Source organism: Macaca mulatta, chromosome 18, assembly GCF_049350105.2.
Source record: "Macaca mulatta isolate MMU2019108-1 chromosome 18, T2T-MMU8v2.0, whole genome shotgun sequence".
Lineage (NCBI taxonomy): Eukaryota > Metazoa > Chordata > Mammalia > Primates > Cercopithecidae > Macaca > Macaca mulatta.
In genome coordinates this window covers 59,785,077-59,807,788 of record NC_133423.1, presented here as the reverse complement: position 1 = coordinate 59,807,788, position 22,712 = coordinate 59,785,077, and the positions used below count along the sequence as shown (strand labels likewise).

Sequence of the window (22,712 nt, the reverse complement as noted above, 5' to 3'; positions counted from 1 at the left end):
TGGGGTTCGTGAGGCTCTGAAATTGTAATAAAATGCTGTAGATAGATGTTTTTGCACATGTGCATTTTTTGGAGGAAGCTTTTTTTTTTTTTGAGACAGAGTCTAGCTTTGTAGCCCAGGCTGGAGTGCAGTGGCATGATCTCGGCTCACTGCAAGCTCCGCCTCCCGGGTTCACGCCATTCTCCTGCCTCAGCCTCCCGAGTAGCTGGAACTACAGGCGCCCGCCACTGCGCCCGGCTAATTTTTTTGTATTTTTAGTAGAGATGGGGTTTCACCGTGTTAGCCAGGATGGTCTCAATCTCCTGACCTTGTGATCAGCCCGCCTTGGCCTCCCACAGTGCTGGGATTACAGGCGTGAGCCACCGCACCTGGCCAGAGGCAGCTTTTAAATGTGATCATCAAAGGGATTTCTGATCTTAAAAAAATTGAGATTTTTCTGGTATGAGGGACTAAAAACTCATCTAAATATAAAATAAGATTTCAAAGCAGTTGCAAAATTAAGTGCATACAGATAAACTACTGATTCCTTCTATTTCCTCAACCAGACTTCAGTTACTTTCTCACTGAATATGATAGGTCAAAGTTATTCTACTAGTACGTTTACCTTTTCAAGTTTAAGCGTTTCATTGAAAAGACTGACACATGTCTACAAAAATCCGTCCTAAAGTAACACATATTTTTTTTTCCACCATTGACACTAGGGTAGTTCGGTATACTTCTTCCATGTGATTCTATAGTAGGTCTAGGGGCCTCTGAAGCAGTACATTTTCTTTTTCACTAATGGGCCATCTTTAAAGAATTGGGACTATATGGGTTGTAAGCTGGTCATGGTGAGTTCTGTGCAGCATTAGTTTAGAAGAAAAGATGCTAATTAGTATGAAAACCTTCTATTTAACTGAGTTTAGATTTTGGAGAATAAGAGGAAGATCTCCCTTTGGTGAACTCATTTTCTTGTCTAAAATTCAGTTTTTTCACTTTTTATGATCTGGTTCCTTCCTCACCGTGACACCTGGTCAGCCTGTCAGAACCTGCTCTATTTTCTAGCTAAGGCGTTCTTCATGTGACACTCCGTGTGTACTCCTAGCTTTATCCACACAGTGTCACTGTTAGGATCTAAATGGGAAAAAATCAGCAGGTTTCACTTCCTGAGGAAAAGTGCATTTTTAGGTAGAAATTCCAACAGTAAAGATTCTGAATCTTTGACTTATTCCCTTGCGTGCCCAAAGTGAGAGTTCCTGGAATGCATTTTAGAAACCTGATTGTTAATGGTCTGCCAGCAACTGTGAACATTTGCTCTAGGCTAAAATCTTACCATATCAGGTCTCTCTTGACAATGCTCCCTGCCCCTCTTCGCCACATGAAGAACATACAAGGTTTAGGCTATTTTATTTTGAGAGGAAAGTAAGTTCAAGATTGTTAAAGATTTTTTAGTGGGATTACACTGTTTCTATTTCAAATTGTTCATCTCTCCCTCCTTCAGCCTCCCCTGCCCCCACTGCCAGAAGCAATATTCAGTATTTGTGAGATAAGTTTTAAAAAGATTAATAATAATGCATACAAATATACTTTAAACCTGGCTTATTTTACAGATCTTTACAAGTTCTTTCTGGCCCTTAGAGTTGTCAGTTTATATCCCAAAGCATGAGATTGGATTACTATATCCTTACCCAGCTTGAAGTTTTGACTTTGTCATTGGATTAAAAACAATGGATATGTTAAAAAGAATATTGTCTCCCATCGTTTCTTGTAACACAAAATATTACTAGAAACAAAATATTTAAACATTGACGCATTTTTTTGACATATGAAATTCTTGTCTTTTATTTACTCTGTGAAATAGAGGCTTTGTTCTTAACGCTTCCCAAACTGCTTTTTCTTCTATTTTTTTTAGATTAGCTAGGGGGTAAGATCTCCATAAGAATAATACTTCAAACGTCAAGTTTTACTGAAAAAAAAATTAAGTTACCAAAACATTTCTACTGATCCAAGTTTTTAATTTTTCCTCTCCTTACTGAAGAATTAAATTCTAAATCTGAGAGCAAAACAATTCATTGGCACTACATTTAAATTTATATTTTCATCTATTCATTTCTGACAGTAAATTCATAGCCAGCAGGTATGCAATTCATGAGCCGACTCATGGTTGAGTGAGTCTGAAGGCCATGGGCCCATTTCCCTGCTAAACTGGGAAGGTGTTCTGCACTTTTTCTCTATTCTTTTGGAAGGGTTGGCTAGGTAGGGTATCCTGGGACTCAATCTGTCAGCACTGAGTGGGAAAAGGCAGTTCTCACAAATGCCCCGTCAATCTTACAGCTCCATCTCTCCTGTGGGCTGGTTGACCCAGGCAACAATCTATAACTTAAAATGAAATTTTTCTATCGTTACCAAGCTTCCATTCAAAATAGCAAGCACAGCTCTGTAAGGGTAGGTTACCCCGGAGGTGGCTTACAATGTGTTTTCATTATTCTCAATTGGTTTGGTGATTTCTCAGCATAATAATTTTTCAGCAGTTTGGTAGCAGCATAAGGGAAGGGGGTAGGCAGGAACTTCCGGTTTCATTCATGATCTACACAATGTAAAATTAACTAAATGTTTTAAGCAACTTTTCTGATCTGAAGAGTGTCTCATATATTTCTAGATTCTTTTTCCTCTTTTTTTTAAAACCACCAATTAATCTACACTAGTAACTGATTGTACTTGCTATTTTGAATGGAAACTTGGCAACGACAGAAAAATTTCATTTTAAGTTATGGATTGTTGCCTGGGTCAACCAGCCCATAGGAGAGATGGAGCTGCAAGATTGACGGGGCATTTGTGAGATCTGCCTTTTCCCACTCAGTGCTGTAAGGAGCTCTTTATTTGGTCTATCGAGTTGATTGTTCTAAATCTAAAAAAAAACTTCTTTTACTAGGGACGTGACATGATATACCATAATGACTTAGAAAGAAACGTTGAACAGTCCATCCTGTCAATGGTGGCTGCCGGGCGCCGACAGACCGTGGCAGGTCTTTTTATCAGGTCAATGAGCTGCTAAAAATTGTCTAAGTAGGACCCTGCCATGATAGGCCATAGTGCCTCAGAGGAAGTCATTACAGACTATCAAGTAAACAATACACATTTTCAAAAAAATTACTAATTAGGTTTTGCAGCAATACTTCCCATCCTTAGGGGCTCTACAGTGGGATAATTGACCACAACGTGAGTTATGCCTCCCAAGCCGAAGGCATGAAGGTTAATTATCATGGTGTACAGCCCCCAGCAAAGGGGTCCATGGTGATGAGATGATGACATTTCAAACATGTATTGATAGTTGTGTTTTAAGTAAAACTTTTTGGAATAGTTTTGATTAAAGGGCAAAGTGATGCAGCTGTAATAACAGCAACCAGGAAATAACCTCCAAAAGAGAGAAACAGGGTGCACTGCAGAAAGATACCAGGAAGCTTCAGATTCATTAAGTTGGTCAAACTATTAATTGACTTAGAATTATTTCCTCAGGTACCTATGAACTAGACATTCCTAAAAGTGTCTGTGGTCCTTAATGTATCATGCATGCCTCATCATTTTCACTGTATAGCCTTTAGTCTTCTAAGAGAGTTTTAATATATTTACCTGTATATAGAGTAGAAAGTTAGGGGTCTTGAGTTTCATTAGAGCATGGATTCATGCTGTCTTGCTGCAATAAGTACATTTTTCAATAAATGGTATTGTATGAAAATTTCTTTTAGCTTGGAATTTAGGATTAAGAATCCAATTTAATCTCAGGGTAATCTACTTGAGTGTTATAAAAAGAGAGATATTCAGGTGAGAGATCATGTAAGAAATAGAAAAGAGAAAGAATGCTGATGATTCCTTTTTTTTTGAGATGGAGTCTCACTCTGTTGCCCGGGCTGGAGTGTAGTGGCGCGATCTAGGCTCACTGCAACCTCCGCCCTCCGAGTTTAAGCGATTCTCCTGCCTCAGTCTCCCAAGTAGCTGGGATTACAGGCGCCTGCCATCGCGCCTGCCTTTTTTTTTTTTTTTTTTTTTTTTTTTTTGGTATTTTTTAGTAGAGACGGGGTTTCACCGTGTTGGCCAGGTTGGTCATGAACTCCTGACTTCATGATCCACCCGCCTTGGCCTCCCAAAGTGCATGCTAAAGAGGCAATAGGATGCAGCTTACTGTCTATCACACTGGAGAATTTGCTCAAGAGGATGTCTAGATATTATTTGAAAAGAACCAAGTGTTCAAAATGTAGGCTGTGAATTTGCATATGCAGATAAAGACATGGTGTCATGCCTGAGGAACAGCTAGGAGAGACAAACTATGTGTAAATATAGTAGCCATCTTGTCCTTTGGTAGCCAGGAGACTTGGCTGAGATAACTAACTACTTGGTATGCAAAAAATGAGATGACACGTTGGAAGACTAATTTTTTTTTAAACCTAACGAATGACTTGTTCTTGAATGTATGGATTCAAAGACATTTGGGGAGGTAAATGCAAACAAGACAAAATTTACTATTGAAATGTTAAATTTCAATATTTCATATCTAATTATCTAAACGTCTAATATTTAAATATTGAATTTTAATATTGAATATTGAATTTAATATTAAATAATTTAATATTGAGTATTGAAATGTCTGTACCAAAATGCACATCATTGCAAGTATAGTGTTTTATATTTCAATTTTAGGGTTTAAATATGTTATCACCAAAAAGAGTGATATAGCCAGAGAAATTTTAGCTCTGTTTGCAAAATACCAGTCAATATAATCAAGAAAGACAAGTCATACATTTTTTTTTCTTCCTACATTAGGACAAATAATTGACTTATTTTTCTCTATTGAATTAACAAGGAAGGTCATGTAAATTGGCTAGGCCAAGTTTTGTATTTTGCCTCATACGTCTTTCATTGACTCTGTTTAGCATTCCTTCTCATGAAAAATCACCTAGCACCCATGCCCCCTGTAAAGTCGTCACAAACACTTCAGGTGCAAGAAATAAACACTTACCTTTCTTGCATGGGTGGAAGTTGAATCCAGCTGTTAAATCGAGGATCATAACGGCTGACAAAATTTGTACTGTGTTTGCCTGTAAAAATGTATTTGAGACATTTAAAACTGAGATTCTTTTGCTGATTTGCACATGTAGTAGTATTTTATAAGACGTCTCTGTTCTCAGGTTTAACAAATAGATGAATTAAGTAGAGGGAATGCCTACCACAGCACAGGCGACGAGTCAATGGAAAAATAAATGTGCCGCCTCAAGTGTTTTTCCTCTTTCCTTCTCTTTCCTTTTTCTGTTTTTGCAATGAGTTAGGATAAAACTAAATCAACCACAAGAATCAAAGCAACTATATTTACCAAACTGGCTTTTATTACAGTGTTAGGATAAAAATATCTGGGGTGTTATTGGTGTTTTAATGCTTTAAACACAGTAAGTTATTGTCTGTAAATTATCAGTTCCACTCACATGTGCACGGCCTCTCTATCAGGGGGATTCTCTCTGTTCAATAATACAGCCACTACAAAAAGAGCCTGATTGGGAAAGTTAGTTTTGTTCTACACATACCATGTAAGTTCTGTGTGTGTATTTGGGGGAAGCACAGTTGCTGTGACATATACACAGGTGTATGTGCTGAAATGGGAAACATGAGTCCTCCGAGCTGCTTAACTAGCTTATCCCCTCTGTTGAGCCTGAGAAGCATGGTAATGCCTCCAAAGTATTAAAATGAATCTTATTTTATATATAAGACAAGAAATGGAAGCAAAATAATATATTACATTCTCTGTGTAGCACCTGAGATGATAATCATCTAGAGAACTTGAAGCCTTAACTCTAAGTCTGCCTTTATTTATATATGTGTAACTATACATATAACATTGAGAAATGGGTACCCAACTTCACTACAGGACTGAACAGATAGGGGTGTGTGAGTGTATGTGCATATACTCACACAGAAATGTCCACCCAATACAATTATTACCTTGATATATACAAATGTATATCAAGCACCTAGCACCTACTGTGTGTTTTGTGTGTTCTAGACTCTAGAAATACTTTGGTATGCAAGATAGACATAGTATCCTTATAAATGAATAAACAAACGTATAATATCAAGTAGTGATGCATGCTATTAAAAAGTGAAGCCAGGAATGATAAAGGGAGGCCAGCTTAAGTAGGAGAGTCACCTGCTCACAGTCTTTTGCAAGTCATGCAAATATCTACAGAATGAGCCTCTCAGGCAAAGGGGCGGGAAAGAATTAAGTCTCTGGGCTGGCAGTAAGTTCAAAAACAGCAAGAATGCTGGGGTGACTAGACAGAGGTCAGAAAGGGGTCAAGGGCCAGAACATAGTGTGCCTTGTGGGCTGATGCAGGATTGTATAGTTTGTTATAAGGACAATAGCAAGTCACTGGAGAGTGTTGAGCAAGTGAAAAACAGTCTAATCTATCACGCTGGCTGCTGTGTAAAGAGTAGACTATAGGGGGCCGCTGTGGAAGAGGGGAACTGTCAGGAGACCACTGCAATCATCAAGGTAAGAGCTGTGGTGGCTTGAATGAAGGTGGAGGTGGTGAGAAATGGTTGAGTTTTAAATCTGTTGTGCAGGCATAGCCAAATAAAATTTCCTGCGGGCTTGAACATTGGTATGAGAAAAAGTGAGTCATTCGGGATAACTGCTAGGTTTTTAGCCTGAATAATTGAATGGAAGGTTTGCAATTTGCTGAGGTGGGGAACACCAAGGAGGAGTAGCTAGGGAGTTGGGAAGAGAAGTTACGAGCTCTGTTTTGGAATTAACCTTAAAAGACCTATAGGATCTCAAACAGCAAGTGTCTGGTAGGCCACTGGCTAAATGCGGCTATGGGTGCAACTTTTGGAGTCATTAGTCCAGGGTTATTTAAAACCATAGGGTTGAGTGAAACCATTTATGGAGAGTGTATGAAAATGAAAGACAATGGGTCCTCAGAGTGAGCCCTGGAATAGAAGAAGCAAAACCGACAAAGGAAAAGAATGCTCAGAAATAGGGGGAAAGGTGTGGTATTTTGAAAGCAAATAGTGTTTCAAAGGAAGGGAGGTGAGCAGCTGAGAGGTGACTATGGGATTTGGCAGCGTGAAGGTTGCTTGTGGCCTCGACAGGCATTGCTTCAGTGACCCGGAGGGGATGAAAGCCTGAGTGCAGACTACTCGGGAAAGACTAAGATGTAAGAAAGTGGAGGTAAGAGGAGAGGCACTGCTTCTTAGGACTTTTGCAATAGAAAGAAGGTTATAACTGGAGGATGCAGCCTTGAAGGAAGGTTTGTTTGGTTGTTTTTAAAGTTCGGTCACACTGGAAAGTCCTGAGCAGGCAAGAAGGAATGAGGAATAGACTTTAGGATTGGGGCAGAAACAATAATAGGGGGAAGACAGAATATATAAGTTGCAATGGAAATAAGTGAATAGATTGAAGGTAGTAAAATGAAGAGTTTATCTTCTGAGTGCTTCTATTGAATTAAAAAGTAAGGCCATCAACTGAGAGTGAGGATGGTGACTTTGAAGAACGAGGCATTTGAAAAGACTGAGGAATGAAATAGTTACCTTGGAGGGTAGAAAGGTGCATTGACCACAGAAATTTAGTGGAGCTGAGTAGTAGCCAGTTTGGCTGTGTGGTTTTCTCTATCCACATTTAGTTGCTCAGGGGCAGGGGAGAGAGGGAAGAGGGTTAGGTTTAACCAGGACTAGTATTGCCAGGCAAATACAGAGGAAGGAGAGAGAGAACAAAAGGCAGGTGTATGAGGAGAGTGTTTGTAGGGATGGGCCATAGAAGCTAAGCTCAGTAAAATGGGAAGTAAGGTCACGAGGGGATGATGGTCAGTGTAAAGGTGGCATTACCGGCAAAACAGTGGATTACTGCCACATAAAGAGACAGCAAATGGTATAATCTGCAGATATCCTTTAAAGTGCTTGGGGTTTTAAGGGATTGAGAATGGCAATAAAGAGAAAACAGAGAAGCTGCTTGCCTCTAATAATATAACGTGTGTGGGGGAAGTAGATATACACTGGCTCCCATTAGAAAGAGTGGGTAGGAAAGCAGTACTCTCAGAAGATAGCCAGGTTTTGGCCGGGCGCAGTGGCTCATGCCTGTGATCCCAGCACTTTAGGAGGGCGAGGTGGGCAAACCTTTGAAGTCAGGAGTTCGAGACCAGCCTGGCCAGCATGGTGAAACCCCGTCTCTACTAAAAATACAAAAATTAGCCAGGCATGGTGGCGGGCTCCTGTAATCCCAGCTACTTTGGAGGCTGAGGCAGGAGAAGCACTTGAACCCAGAAGGTGGAGGTTGCAGTGAGCCAAGATCACACCACTGCACTCCAGCCTGGGTAACAGAGTGAGACTCCATAAAAACAAAACAAAACAAAACAAAAACAAAACAAAAGAAAACAGTGCTAGGTTTTGATTAGAAAAGAAGTTAAAGGAACCACTCAGAGGAGAATTTAAGGATTAGAGATATTTTGCTGATGTGAGATCATGAGTTACAGGAATCATGTGGGAAAGTTTGGATGGTTAGGTTGAGTGGTAAATTGAGTTTTATTTGGGGACACACAGGAAGAAATAAGAGTACCAGGGGGAAAGGAAGACTCAGAAGATTTGTATTTCACATAAGGAGGCTCCAACTCAAGAAAGAATTATGTCTAGAGCTGGTTAATAAGTGAGTTTTTGTGAAATCTGCAATCATTTCCATGTAGAAAAAATATCATCATTCTTAGTCAAGTTCCAAGGTTAATTCCCAAATTCAGGTGAAGATTAATGATATTCATAAGAAAGTAGAACCTACCCACTATGTATAGGAATGTTTCTCTAGATATTTGGTTTAGAATTTCCATTTGGAAGATGATATCTGCCTCCTCCTGGCAATGGGGCCGAGAGTGCCTTCACGTGCTGAGCAGTGGTGGTAGAAACTAGCAGTGTTCACTTTGGGTTGTAATTACGGTAGTGGCCTTGATTCAGAGAAGAGGCTAAGCAGAAACTGGTGTAACATGGATGTGAGATGAGAAAATGGTTTCCAGAGGCAGGGTCAGTGATGCAAAAGAGTCTGGGTGTGGTGGCTCATGCCTGTGGTCCCAGCTACTCAGGAGGCTAAGGTGACAGGATTGCTCAAGGACGGGAATTCAAGGCTGCAGTAAACTATGATTGCACCACTCCAGCCTGGATAACAGAGTGAGACCCTGTCCCCAGAACCCCCAAAGAAGACGCAAAAATAGGGCAAGAATGGAGGACCGGGAAGACGAAAAGAAGGAAGGCATTCTGGAGGTGGCAAAGGAGGTGCAGAGAGGATAATGAACCTCAGGAGAAATGAGTGTGGTAGAGTGAGGAAGGTGAGATGAAATGGGGTTATTCTCCTTCCTTGTGGCTACTATGGAGATGCTACCAGCAGCCTGAGAGTGGCGGCCATATGCTATGAAATTTTGGATTATCTTCACACATTCTGTTTTTTCCTCATCCTTTTCATATTTTTTTCTCATTTTCCTCCACTTTTCTTTTTTGTGCTGGTGCCCTGTCACCAACATTGTTGCTTAGCACTGGGCTGATGGGATGAATGGGGCAAAGGGTGGCGGTTTCCAGCCAATGTAGAGGAGAAGGAGGTGGGAAGAAAAGAAGTTCCCTATGAGCAGTTGTTTTGGGAGCCAGTTATCAGGAAGTGACAAATGTAAACTGGGTTTCTATAAGCTGGGGCACTGACAGAGTCTATGCATATCTATTAGAAGAGGATCATGCATTCCTATCACTAATGACCTGAAGAGAGTTGATAGGAGTTAATAATTATATCTGAGTAGAAAACCTTATGTGTATATTTTGATTATATTTCCCATAACTAATATATTTGCTGACTTCAAGTTGTGGTCATCAATAGATCATCAATAGATATAATTATATTTATTTCAATGAGTATATGTTTGTGTTTTATGAGCATGTATTGAAATTCGCAATTTTGTACTTCAAGGGCACACATCTCAGATACCATCGTCATAAGAACTAATGTTTAACTTAAGAAGATTTCATCTTTGGGACTGACATACATAACATCTGAACCCACGGATTTAAAAGCTTTCTTCGTGCCAGCAGTGATGTTAAAGCATGCTATATATTATCATAGAATTACTATCCTTTATATGTTTTGGTATTAATTGCATGAGGTATTATAATACAAGACGCTCATATTTTAGAGATGGTTGAGTCTCTTCACAGTTTTTAAAATGAGGAATGATGAAGAGTTCCTTGTGAGTGAGTGGGAGCCACTTTCCATGTGATCCAATGTTGATTTAATTTCACAAGATCAAGATCAAAAGCAAAACATGACTGTTACACATCTAACCAAATACATATGGTTATGTGAAACACAGTATATTACAGTGGCTAAAGATGACGGCTCTGAAATCAGATAGACCTAGGATGAAATCAGCTCAGCTTCTTGTAAGCTATGTCTGCTGGCAAGTCATTTAACCTCTTCAGGCTTAGTCTTCTCATAGTAAAACTAGAGCTACCATGGAATGATTTGCAGGATGCTTGTGAGGACTAAGTGAAATGATGTAGGTGTGTGCTTAGCAAAGTTCCTGGCAATAAGGAGTACTCAATAAGTACTACTAATAATACTAATGAAGTTAACTATTGTTGACCAGATGGATGGAGTATGGAAATGATTCATGGGATTGTGGCGGATGCTCTTGGTCCTTAGCCCAGATTCCTTTACCAGACCGGTTCACCCATTCTCTGGCTGCTGAATGCTGGCTGCTCATGGTCATGGCAGCTCCTGCTGCTGAACAGGCCACCTCATTGCCTTCCCTCATGCCCCACCTGGGGGAAGGCTTTAGCCAATGACTGACATGAAGTGCATAAGACTGGCCTGCTTGCCGTAAGGCGTAACCAGTTCTCCTCTACTTAGGTGAGCCCAGCCCATGGTCCAGCCTCCTTTGCCCAAATCTATGCTAAATGACTTCACTTGCCAAATGAGTCAGGGACACAATGACTCAGCCTTTCATGTGGAAGCTTCCAAAATTCTAAAAAGGGATCTTAAACCCACACACACACACACACACACACACACACAGAGAGAGAGAGAGAGCACTCCCAGGCCTGTATTAAGGCTAAAGGTAAAATTAAAATATAGTAATTAAAGTTATACTAAAATTTAGTTCTGTGCATCCTAGTGGTTAAAGCAAAGAGAAGAGACACAATAGTCACATGGTTAGCATTAGTAATAATTTTCAAAAGCACACAATGCCTCAGTACTTTGGTCTAAAGAATTTATCCTCTGGGGCTTCACAGGGAGCTCATGAGTGGCAATGGTGAGAACCATCCCTATGGTAAATGCAGTTGTGTGCTGTTTCTAGTCATTTCTCACAGCATATTCACTGATGGCTTTAAACCCAACTGCTGTTCCTCTCAGGGCCGGGAAAGAGAAAATCAGTGTAATCCAACAGCATGATTTTATGGGAGTCTGAATTAGTTCAAAGATAAAATCTTGATTCTCTAGACTAGAGGAAGGAATATGTCCTTTCAACTCTCCCCTGTTCCCTCCACCCAGTTCTCTCAGATGTGTCTTTGATTAGAAATTGAACAGCAAGTAGCTACAGGTTTGTTTGTTTGTTTGTTTATTTTCTTTGCATATGCCTGTGGAACAGGTTTTCTGTGTTGCTGCTTAAGGTCTGACTTAAGACCTTAAGTCAGGCAGATTCACAGTGTTTTGTGAGAATGAACTGTGGCACCAAGACTGCTATTTTAACAAAGGCCTGTTCTACCTGCGAAGCGCAGTAGGCTGAAGACGTTCCTGTTTTCTCTTGTCATGTTTTAGTTTTAACCTGGCCTTCAAAAAGAATGTTCTGCAGATTATTCGCTTAGGTAAACCCAGTGGCTGCACACTGTGTGTTTGCTTACAAATGCTCCTTACAGTTCGAATCACTTCTGAAGAAGGATAAGTTAAATAGTAAATGAGGAGTTTACAATGCATTGTGCGCATGTCAGGGTTTTCTGGTAACATATCGAATCTATCATTACAAAAGTAAGTTAGGGGAGAGACATGAAGTATCATCCTTGCTCCTGTTCCAAATCTGTTTCTCACAGAGCCCAGGAACTGTCTTCTTTCCAACACTAGAAAATGTGGCACAACAAAGCTGCAGGTCTTGAGAAAGAATGTCCCCCTCTCTTAAAAGAAATGTTCTTGGAGGGTGGCCTGGATTGTTTTCCTTGAAGATTTTCTAGAGTGAACAGCTGTAACAATTTCCTATAATTTGCCTTGGTGCAGATGCTGAAAGAGAGCATTCACAATAAAATATATGCAGTATATGTAATTTCAGCTGGATGTTCTGGGGTTTTAAAGTAAAAATGTGTACCTGCAAGCTGTTTTATAGTTTCTCAGTCATAATTATCTCTGTTACACAGAAGGCTACAACTGCAACTCCTCCTTCATGTGCAAGCTTTCCAAAAATATCTTGATAATTTTGCATATTCTGCAAGCCACAGTGTTCTTCTTGTGTTCGATTTGGGAAGTGCGTTAAAATGTTTAATTTCTCTTTGCAATAAGTTTATGACGTAATCACATCAACGGGGAGGATGGTGGATAATCTATGGAAGAAGCGCTTGCAAAAGGTACAGCAACTGGAATGGATGTCGAGTAATACCTGCTGCAAAATAACTTCAGCTAAAGTTATGTGCAGCATGACTGGACATAATGCTTGTGTATTGCAACCCACATTATTCTATTGATAAAATGGGAGAAAGGTGTTGGAGAAGATGGTGAGGATTCTTAACAGCTGCAGCTTGCTCCCTTCCTCTAGGGAGTTTGTGCTCATGCTTGTAGCATTCCTCAGGGGATGGATAAGGAGAGGGGCTGGGGTATCACTGCGAAGCCAAATCCCCAGACAGTTGATGAGTGATCGCTCTGCTACACATGTCCCCAGTTAGCTCAATGATTGACCCTCTCTCCAATTGTCAGCCCCATTTCTTGACTACTTCATTTGTCCCCGTTGCACAGAAATGTATTTTCCACACTAATTACAAAATGGACTGCTACTGATGCCCTTCATTACACACATAGTTGCTGAGCACCTCCAATTAAGTTGTTCAATAGTTACCATTCGGATTCCACTGGTCCTCTCCACCCAACACGAACAAGAAGTTTTCCACCTCCACAACGCAGTGGTGGGCACTGTTGTATGGCATAACTGAAATTAAGAAAAAAAAAAAAAGACATATGAAATTTTCCATCTCAGGATTTGCTACCTTGGCTCACTGGCTATTTGTTTCACTGAAGTGCATAAAATGTGAGACTGACTCAGAGGAAGAAGAACGCACAGGTAGCCAAGCCACTAGTCACCAATCCAGGGATCCCTATGCAGTGACTCAGCGGTGTGTTCCCAGTGGTTTCAAACCCAACCCCTTTTGACTAATTTTACATAATGTTATTCCAGAAATTAGTCAAGAACAACCTGTCATGCTGCTTTCAATTCCTAGGTTCTCCTAACCTGCCTGATGATGTGGATGGTGATCTGAACGACTGACACTCCTAAATGGTCAGGGCTGGGGTTACTTCTTGGAAGAAGTATCCCTGAATACACTTGGAGCCATTAAGATGCTCTGCCCAACTTGGTTTGCTGGCAGTCTTTCCATAAACAGACTCAGGGTGCTTGGTAGCTTTCTATTCCACAGCAATGAACAAGCTGAATTTCCATACAGTTTTAAGTTTTTAAATTAAGGTCCTGCTGATTTAATGCCTCCTCCAAATGTATACGCTTAATTTCCTGTACAATGTCATTAGCAGCACAATCACACATTTTCTATCTATCTGCTTAGGAGCTCTTCTGTAACAAAGATGAAAACTGTCAGGAACATCACAAATATCTATTCTCCTTGCCTCTCCCTTCTCTCTGCCCAAATGTGGTGGATGTGAGGAGGGGACATTATTCAGAAACCCACTAATGCCAGCTTTCTCTGTATTTGTTCTGATTTACATTTCCTTTAGGGAGACACAAAATACCAGAATCGGATGCTCCTGTGTCCTTTCGTGCTGTGCAGTGTTAGTCTCTGCTACAATAATATCCTATGGTAAATGTAAACGTATAGAGCATTCGTTATATCTCCTACAGTGGTTTGGGCCCAGTAGGAAAAATGATGTCCTTGTTCAGCTCATCATATGGGCACCTTAAACCTAGGTGAGGACAAATGGGGAGGTGATGTGCATGTTCAGGCAGGGAACTTATTCCTTGACACGGATCAACAGAGCACTTAAGAAACCAGTGCAGTGGGAAATCAATATGAGTCAGGGCCAACTCTTACTTTGTGCTCCTTTGCCAATGCAGAGAGAGAGAAAGTGAGGAGACCTATCTCACGCCTGACTTATTTTGGGTGCTATATAGCTCTCATTTCATTTTGTTTTTATTATCTTTTATTTTTCTCAGGAAGCATTTATGCTGGCTAAGATATGTAAATAAAAAATAAGAAACAGGCACAGGTTTGAGACTTACAACACAGCCTCTGAAAGAGCAAATCAGATCATGTAAGCTTCTTACCATGGGATTTTAGGAGTTTTGTTTTGTTTATTTACCTACTGACTTATTTATTTGTACTGTAAATATGCATTGTTTTTGAACTTATACCCACAAGGCAGAAGGCATTGGTAGGTAAACCTCCAATCTGGGGGATAATGTAGAAATTGGGTGGGCAGTGGTTTGTGCGGTCCATGAATCAGGTCAATTGACTTTGAGAGTCATCTCAAGAATGTCCTTTAGCCCATCAATCGTCAGTTTCTCTCTTTGAAAAACACTTTTACCTGTGTAGATCCTGCAGCCTTCACTACTCAGAATTCATTGTGGCAGAGTATACGTGAGGCTCATTGAGCAACAGAGGTGGAATATGTTTGAAAGATTTTCTTCCCTTTAATTAGTTCATCATTGTTTGGAGCATAATGCTGGTTCCAAAATACCAAAAACAAAACGAAGCTTCCGTTATCATATTGTGAACAACCTGGTGCCACTCCAGTTGACGGTAACGTCCTCTGGCCAGTGGTAAACTTACTCAGCATTAATTGTCAGCTGTATGCATCAATTCACATGAGATACAGAGCAGTCATAGAGGCCATCAGCTGCAACGAACTTATTCTATGACCACAGCTCTTCAAATATTTCTTTTAAACTTTCAGTCAGTTCAACATTTTGCCCAGATCTTATAAATAATGAAAAATGGTATTATTATTTTTTAAACCAGAAGTCCAGCTTCATAATAAAGTACAGTCTCTGAAAATAAAATGACACTTGTGTTTTGTTCTTGCCATTCATTTGCTCTCATTCAGGCAAGCAGAAATTAAGTAAAGGAAACAATACATGATTTATTTTTAAGCCTCTTTTTCATTTGATTACCCCTATTGTTATGCTTTATGCAAACAAATGAAACTATTGCACTAAGCTAACTATTGAACTCTTCAAAATAAGAGAAAAGAAGGTCTTTGAAGTCCTAATTTAAAGGCTACTTGAAGGAATTCTCATCTATTTACACATTTTTACCCTTGTTTTAAAACCTGTCTGCTATATTTCTTGGCTGAGCATTTCAGTATTCTCATTCCTGAATTATTGTCTTTTCTGAATTATTACTGTGGATTGAGAGGCTATAAATATACTCAAATGCTCGTTGAAATTATTCTGAATATAAAACTCTCCCAAATTTATTTTAAAAAATCTATATTCAATCAATGTTTGAATTTTGCAAAAGACCTAATTTCTTTGACTTCTGATTAAGCCCAAAGAAAAGCAAAATAAATAGGGTAGTGAACAAGAGCAAACAATTGTTTAAAATGGCCTTGGGTACTGCACTTATTGATTTTCTTTTAAATAACAGATACATGCCTGCTTCTTTCCAGATTTCTCCAGAGGTGGACAAGTGTCTCGCCCTCACAAGCAGGTAGTGGGGGAGGTTTGTACTCCAGGTTCACATACAGCCCAGTGTGAGTTTTTAGCGTGTCAGTCAGTGAGTTAGAGGGAAAGGGGAAAGAGAAGCTAATCAGGATGAAATGAGATTAAAGGCTGTCTAATTTTACAGCAACTGTGATCCATCAGCCACTGTGAAAGTGACAGTGGAAATGAATGATGGAGACAGACAGGTGGGGCTGTACATTTCACTGATTTATCCTCAAATGCACTGGGCCTTATTTTATTGAGTGAACATGACCGCATTTATCATGACTGTCATCTAAACCCACTTCCCTCCATTTAAAAAGGTCACTTTACTCGGAGTAGGAGAGAGGCACTTTCAAATCAGATTTAAAATCTAATAACACGTGTTTATAAGGCCCTTTGCGAGACTTCTCAACTTTATTAAACAAACAGGTAGTGCTAGGAGGAAAGAAAAAAAAAAGCCAGAAAATTGGAGAAGAAAACACTTTTCATCACCTGAAGGGGCACTTCATTTCATCTCTAAATTTCAAGCAATTTGTACCATTTTTCCCTTCCACTCCAAGCACTCAAAATTCTATTCTAGTCTTGGGAAATTAAATAAAACATTTACATTTAATACTTTCAATTAAGAAAGTAGGAATCAGGTAATGCTATAAAATAAACTTGGAGAGGATATTGTCACAGTATTTACTCTGCAGAATGACTAATCATCACACAGGAAATAGATGTTAGCAATTGTAACAAGCTGAATCTCTGCCACAATTAACTTATGTACCTGTTAATTGTTTCCCCATAACTTTAAGGCCATAAAAATCTCATTTACACAGTCTTTTACCCCTCCCTGTACCAGAGCAATAAAATGTCCTGAGATCTTATGCACAAAATTGGTCTCTGTGGATGGGAAAACGGAGTGAAACTCTCTGGGAATTCTTTATTATTTTTTGCAATAATAACCAGCACTGACCAAACATTTACTATGTGCCACATATATGTACATTAAATACATAACTATATTTATCTATATTATGACTTTGGAAATACAAAAACAGTTGCGTTCTTGCTATTCATTTGTTCACTTTTGGCCAAGCAGAAATTAAGTGAAGGAAATAATACATGATAAAATATACTGATAGTATATTTACCTAAATGGGCTCACATCTTTCATTTAATACGACTAATCGTAAAGGAGGCATTACTCATTCATTTCATTTTTTAAGAAATACTAAAAGGCCTTGAGAGGGTAAGTCACTTGTTGAAGGTCAGACTCAGGTACCGAACGGCAGGGATGGAATCCAAACATGGGGATGTCTGGACCCCGACTCACGCCCTTATCCATTTCACTCTACTGATTTTCAATAGGTATGTTCATCCATCCAGCAAGTAATTACTGAGTTCCTGAATGTTCAGTGATGGTGTTTTTGAAATTTGTGTATAATTTTTTATATTGAATCGTATTTTAAACGTGTTTATTACTATGATATTTGAATGAATCCTTAAAGCAAGAAGACATTCCTTTAAATGATTTCCTGTAAATCTGGATATTCGAATAGCTGGTTTTCTTAAAGCAGAGTACATTTGTTTGATAGAGCCAGAAAAAACACTGAGAAAATCAGCCAGTTAAGGGTGGGTAGAGTCTGTTGGCAGATTTTTTTTTTTTTTTTAAGCAATGAGGACATATTTCAACCTTGAAATTTGAAATATCTTGGTTACAGAGGCTGTTTTCCTGGCCTATAAAATGTCCAGGGGTCTTGTTTGTATTCCTGAAGGCCTTATTGTACTAGAGATCCACACTACTGTGTCTCCTCTTCTCACATTTTACATCTACGGAATGTAAACCTCTTCCGCAGAAAGCATAGGTATCCTTTGCAACCCCCAAATTTTCATGAATATCCAAACAAGAGATTGCATAGGGCTGTGCCAAGAATATAGACTTGCTAACTAGATGGTTATTGAATGTTTATCAATTAGATGTAACATTTGTGAAGGCCTTGATATTTTTAGTCTCAAACACATAAGCTTGCAAAACTGTCAGATATAACAAAGTTCTCAATTGTTTTGAAAAAATAATTAATGCCTATGGTAAAAATACCATCTTAAAAAAAGGACATACAGAACAAATAAGTCTTCCTCTTACCCTTGGCCCGCCCTCAGCCTTTCAGTTCTCTACCACAGAGGCAATCTCTGTTACTATGTTCTTGGGTTTTCTTTCCAGAGACATTATACATCTGGGTCATTTTTGTTAACACAAATGGCAGCAGCATACTAGAGACATACTGTTTAGTGTCTTGCTTTTTCGCACTTAATAATACATTCATTCATTCTTTGTCCATCAATCAAGTATGTGTTTTTGTGCTACTCCATGCCAGGCAGTGTTGTACCTGCAGGGGAGGTCGTGGTAAGCAGCAAACCAGGCACACACTAGTCAGGGGAAGCACATAATAAACACAGACACAAAGAAATAAGCTCTTTTGTTTCAAATGATAAGTGTAAGAAGAAAAATAAATCTGGGTCGGGGAGAGGGAGTGGCAAGGTTAGTGAGTTTTACCAGTGCTCAGGGAAGGCCTTTCTGAGTAGATGACTTGTGAGGAGATGAAGTGAGTGAGGGAGCTGTCCAGGGTGTAGGTGCAAGAATAGCAAATGCAAAGACCTTGAGGCACAGGTTTGAAATGTGTGAGGGACGGCAAGAAGACCAGAACACAGGGATCTGAGATGAGGATGAGGAGAGAGGCCCAGGGCAGACCAGTGCAGTGTGGAAGGACATGGTCAGAAGATAATGCTGGCATTATTGTCCACTGAAATATTTTAAGTGGCTGCACAGTGTTCCGTTTGATGGGCATTCTATCATGGATTCCATTTCCTTCTGATGGTTAATTCATTCAACAAACATTCACTAAACACTCAATAGGTGCAGGCGCCTTTCTGGTTGCTGATAATACTTAACTGAATGAGGCAGACAACATCCCTGCTCTCCTAGACCTTATATGATAGAGAGGAAGAACAACACAGATAAATAAATAACAAATAGAAGCACAGCCAGGTGATGACAGATGACATAAAGAGAAATACAATGGGACGATGTGCTAGAGAGTGAGTGCCTGTCTATTATTTTAGTTGATGCAGTTGGTCCAGAAGTGGGAATGAGTTGGTTGTGCCTGAGAAGCAGGTTGTGCCTGAGAAGCAAGTTGGTTGTGCCTGAGAAGCAAGTTGGTTGTGCCTGAGAAGCAGGTTGTGCCTGAGAAGCAAGTTGGTTGTGCCCGAGAAGCCTGTGTGTTGTGAGCACCTTGGGTGAGGGCCCAACAGGCATGGGATGAAGTCAGCAGGCAGACACAGGCTGAAATGCAGGTCTTTATGAGCCAGAATAAGCATGGTGGATTTTATGCTAAGCATGATGAAAAGGCATGGGAGGGGTTTAAGTGGCAGAATGACATAATCTGATTTATGTTTTAAAAATATCAGTCTGGCTACTATTGAGGTTGTAGGAGGAAAAGAAGGAAAAGAGGGGGACCAAGCAGAGGTTCCTTCTGTGATCTAGATGAGAGAAGATGGAGGCTTGGCCGGGAGGGGACAGTAGGGATGGACAGAAGAGTCATGCTTTGAAGGTTGCTGCTGTTACACGCAGTGCTGTGTTGAGTGTCCTTGCAGATACATAACACACGTGCATAGTTTATCTGTAGGATTGATTCTTGTAAGTGAAATTTCTGGGCCAAAGAATAGGTACATTTTACATTTTGATGGATATCATCATATTGTACCCATTTTTACACTTGTATCTTTGCCAATATGGTGAGTGAACAATTCATGTCTAGTTAAAATCTAAATCTTTATTTATTTGTGGTACAGGTGCAGCAAGTGTTCCTACATTTAAAATCCATTTGTATTTTACATATTTTTGTTGAGTTTGAGTTTTTGATATAATTTGTTACTTATAATTACATAATTTCTGTTTTTAAGGTATTCTTTTCTAGGAATGAACAAAATAAATGATATTTTGGAAGCATCATACTGCTAGAATATATATTTGTGAAATATTTACTCATTGAAGCAAATTCAAGTAGCAATTACATGCTGTTGAAAACAAATAACCTGAAAGAAAGATGCTTCACTTTAATAATATTGAATATTCCTTGCCATGGGATCTTAGAAGGTTTTTTTAAAAAAAAACAAAAACAAAACAAAACGAAAACTTCTGGCCGGGCACAGTGGTTCATGCCTGTAATTCCAGCACTTTGGGAGGCCAAGGTGGGCAGATCACAAGGTCAGGAGATCGAGACCATCCTGGCTAAGATGGTGAAACCCCATCTCTACTAAAAATACAAAAAATTAGCCAGGCGTGGTGGTGGGCACCTGTAGTCCCAGCTACTTGGGAGGCTGAAGAAGGAGAATGGCATGAACCGGGGAGGTGGAGCTTGCAGTGAGCCGAGATCGTGCCACTACACTCCAGCCTGGGCGACAGAGGGAGACTCCGTCTCAAAAAAAAAAAAAATTCTTCAATTTTAAGTAAATGCAATTGAGAAACATAAATGTTTTAAAATGTGCTAGTTAGTTTAATCCTACCATTCAGTCTTACAGCAAAGATCTAGCAACTTGGCTAACGCATTCCTGGAGATAGCAACAGCTACACAGTAAAACATTTTACACATTACGAAGTGCTTGATAGATATTATTGAATAAATAATCCATAGAAAAAGCTCTGCTACTTTTTTTCTTTTATATTTCGACTCTACTATAGTTTCAAACTACAAATAAATGGAAACATTTTGTATATTTGGGGGATGATTTGATCATTAGGGACAGGTAATCTGGAAAGTTTAACCCTGTAAGAGTTTTTATGGTCTGAATCCAGTTATGAGTTGGCAAATGTTCTGAATTAACCCAAAGGTGGCCAGCACTTTCTCCCTTACCTCCTACTTGTTCTGCACATACCAAGCCAGATTTTCATAATCCCTGGAGATGAATTTACTTAAGTGAGTTTAAGGTGTATGAATCTAAAAAAACTGTGCATTTAGGAGGCTGTGCAAGAACCAAGAGAGCTTGTGTCTCATAGTTCAAAATTGTATCTAGGGGTCAGTTTTCTTGACTATGAAGATTATTTAATCACTCCCTCATTTGTGCAATGATTGGACTAAATGCATGCTTTTACTGTGTTACTTGCCAAGTGATGAAATAGTGTATTAAAATGGCTTGCTTTTGGCTTGTCACCCCCAAAAGATCTATGAGCCCCTGAAGGCCAGATGCTATCATCTCCATAGCTTCATGCCTAGCACAGAACCCAGCACATAGTACTGGGCCAGACTCTGGCTTCCCTATAGCATTTAGGCCTAACATAGTAATCAGAAATATTAATGAATCAGTAAATGTTGATTTATTGATCAATGAATAGCACAAATGACTGAGTGCTAGCTAAGAGACTATGGAATTCACTTTTTTGGAAGGTGGAAAAAATTGTGATGGATGCCAGAAGATGCGAAGGAGGGAGGAAGTGAAAGAAGAAAAGAAGAAGAAAGGGTGCCTTTGGTAAGGATTCTATGGCTTCTAGGATTGATGTCACCATGCAACACGTATGTCAGTTTTAAGCAAAGGAGGTTTGCAAGCTTTTCAAAGGCTGGCCATATATTATTTCTTTCCAGAACTATGATAACACCTAATTGTGCCAAGGGCAAAGGTTTTCAGTAAAACCTTGTTGATTTACAGTTTTAGTTCTGAACACTTAACTTGGGGAAGTGCTAATAAGCAGTGAGATTCATGTGATTTCACATTGGACTTCTATTACCTGTTTAAGCAAAACTGACCTTCAAAGTGTTATTTTTATCTTAATTCAAATATTTTCACTAATATATTCCTAAATTATGATCATGTTATTTTAATATCAACTGTTTTACTTTGAATATTTCCTGGCATGCTAGTAGGAGCTTAAATATAGTTTTACTTTTACTTTTGGAGAGTAAAACATCTTTGGGAATGAAAGCTGCCCTCTCTTTCAAAGGTTAGTTTTTCTTCCTGTTTCACAAAGTGTTGTGTGTTTCAGACACATGTCAATGAAACACTCTAGAGCTTTGATGATTGCCCTTTTCCAAGTGTCAACACAGTATCTTCCAGATCATATTTTTCTGGGAGAAAGTACCACTCTGATACTTTTTATTGTTCTACACCCCAAAAGGATCATGTCAAAAATAGTAAACCTTCTAAATGAATTAAAGTAGTAGAGCAACATATATTCTTTAAGCATTTGATAATAAAATCTTTGACAAAGGTTAAGGGAGTCAGGGCGATTTATAAGGTGGATGATATGGCAACAGGATAGCAAAAATGATTGTTATGTAGTTTAAATTATCTTGGATGATGGCCCCATAGTTGCCCCAAGTTATTGAGGGCAGAAGGAAGGAAATGGGTGTGGCCTACATAATGAGGATTTATAAGAGGCGTTTTCTGATGCAAAACCCACATACTCAAATATGGGAAAGTGAACTCTAGTGGTTCACTTGAAAACCTAGAAGGTATCAGAAGGTCTAATTGAGAATCATATTTCAGGCCAGGCACAGTGGCTCACGCCTGTAATCCCAGCACTTTGGGTGGCCAAGACAGGCGGATCACCAGAGGTCAGGTGTTCGAGACCAGCCTGTCTAACATGTTGAAACCCCGTCTCTACTAAAAATACAAAATTAGCCGGGCATGGTGGCATACGCCTGTAATCCCAGCTACTCGGGGGCTGGGGCAGGACAATTGCTTGAACCCAGGAGGTGGAGGTTGCAGTGAGCCGAGATCGCACCATTGCACTCCAGCCGGGGCAACAGAGCATGACTCTGTCTTAAAAAAAAAAAA

General features: G+C 39.5%; 1 protein-coding gene across 1 annotated transcript in view; it reads right to left on the bottom strand.

Moving 5' to 3' along the window:
- The window catches only part of KLHL14 (kelch like family member 14), a 98,424-nt gene that overhangs the window by 9,802 nt on the left and 65,910 nt on the right, over nt 1–22,712 (bottom strand). Inside the window, exons 3-4 of the mRNA XM_015121788.3 lie at nt 13,083–13,172; nt 4,994–5,072 (exon numbers count right to left, since the gene is read on the bottom strand). Of these exons, the coding sequence (XP_014977274.1) occupies nt 4,994–5,072; nt 13,083–13,172 (169 nt within the window). The remainder of the gene's footprint in view (nt 1–4,993; nt 5,073–13,082; nt 13,173–22,712) is intronic.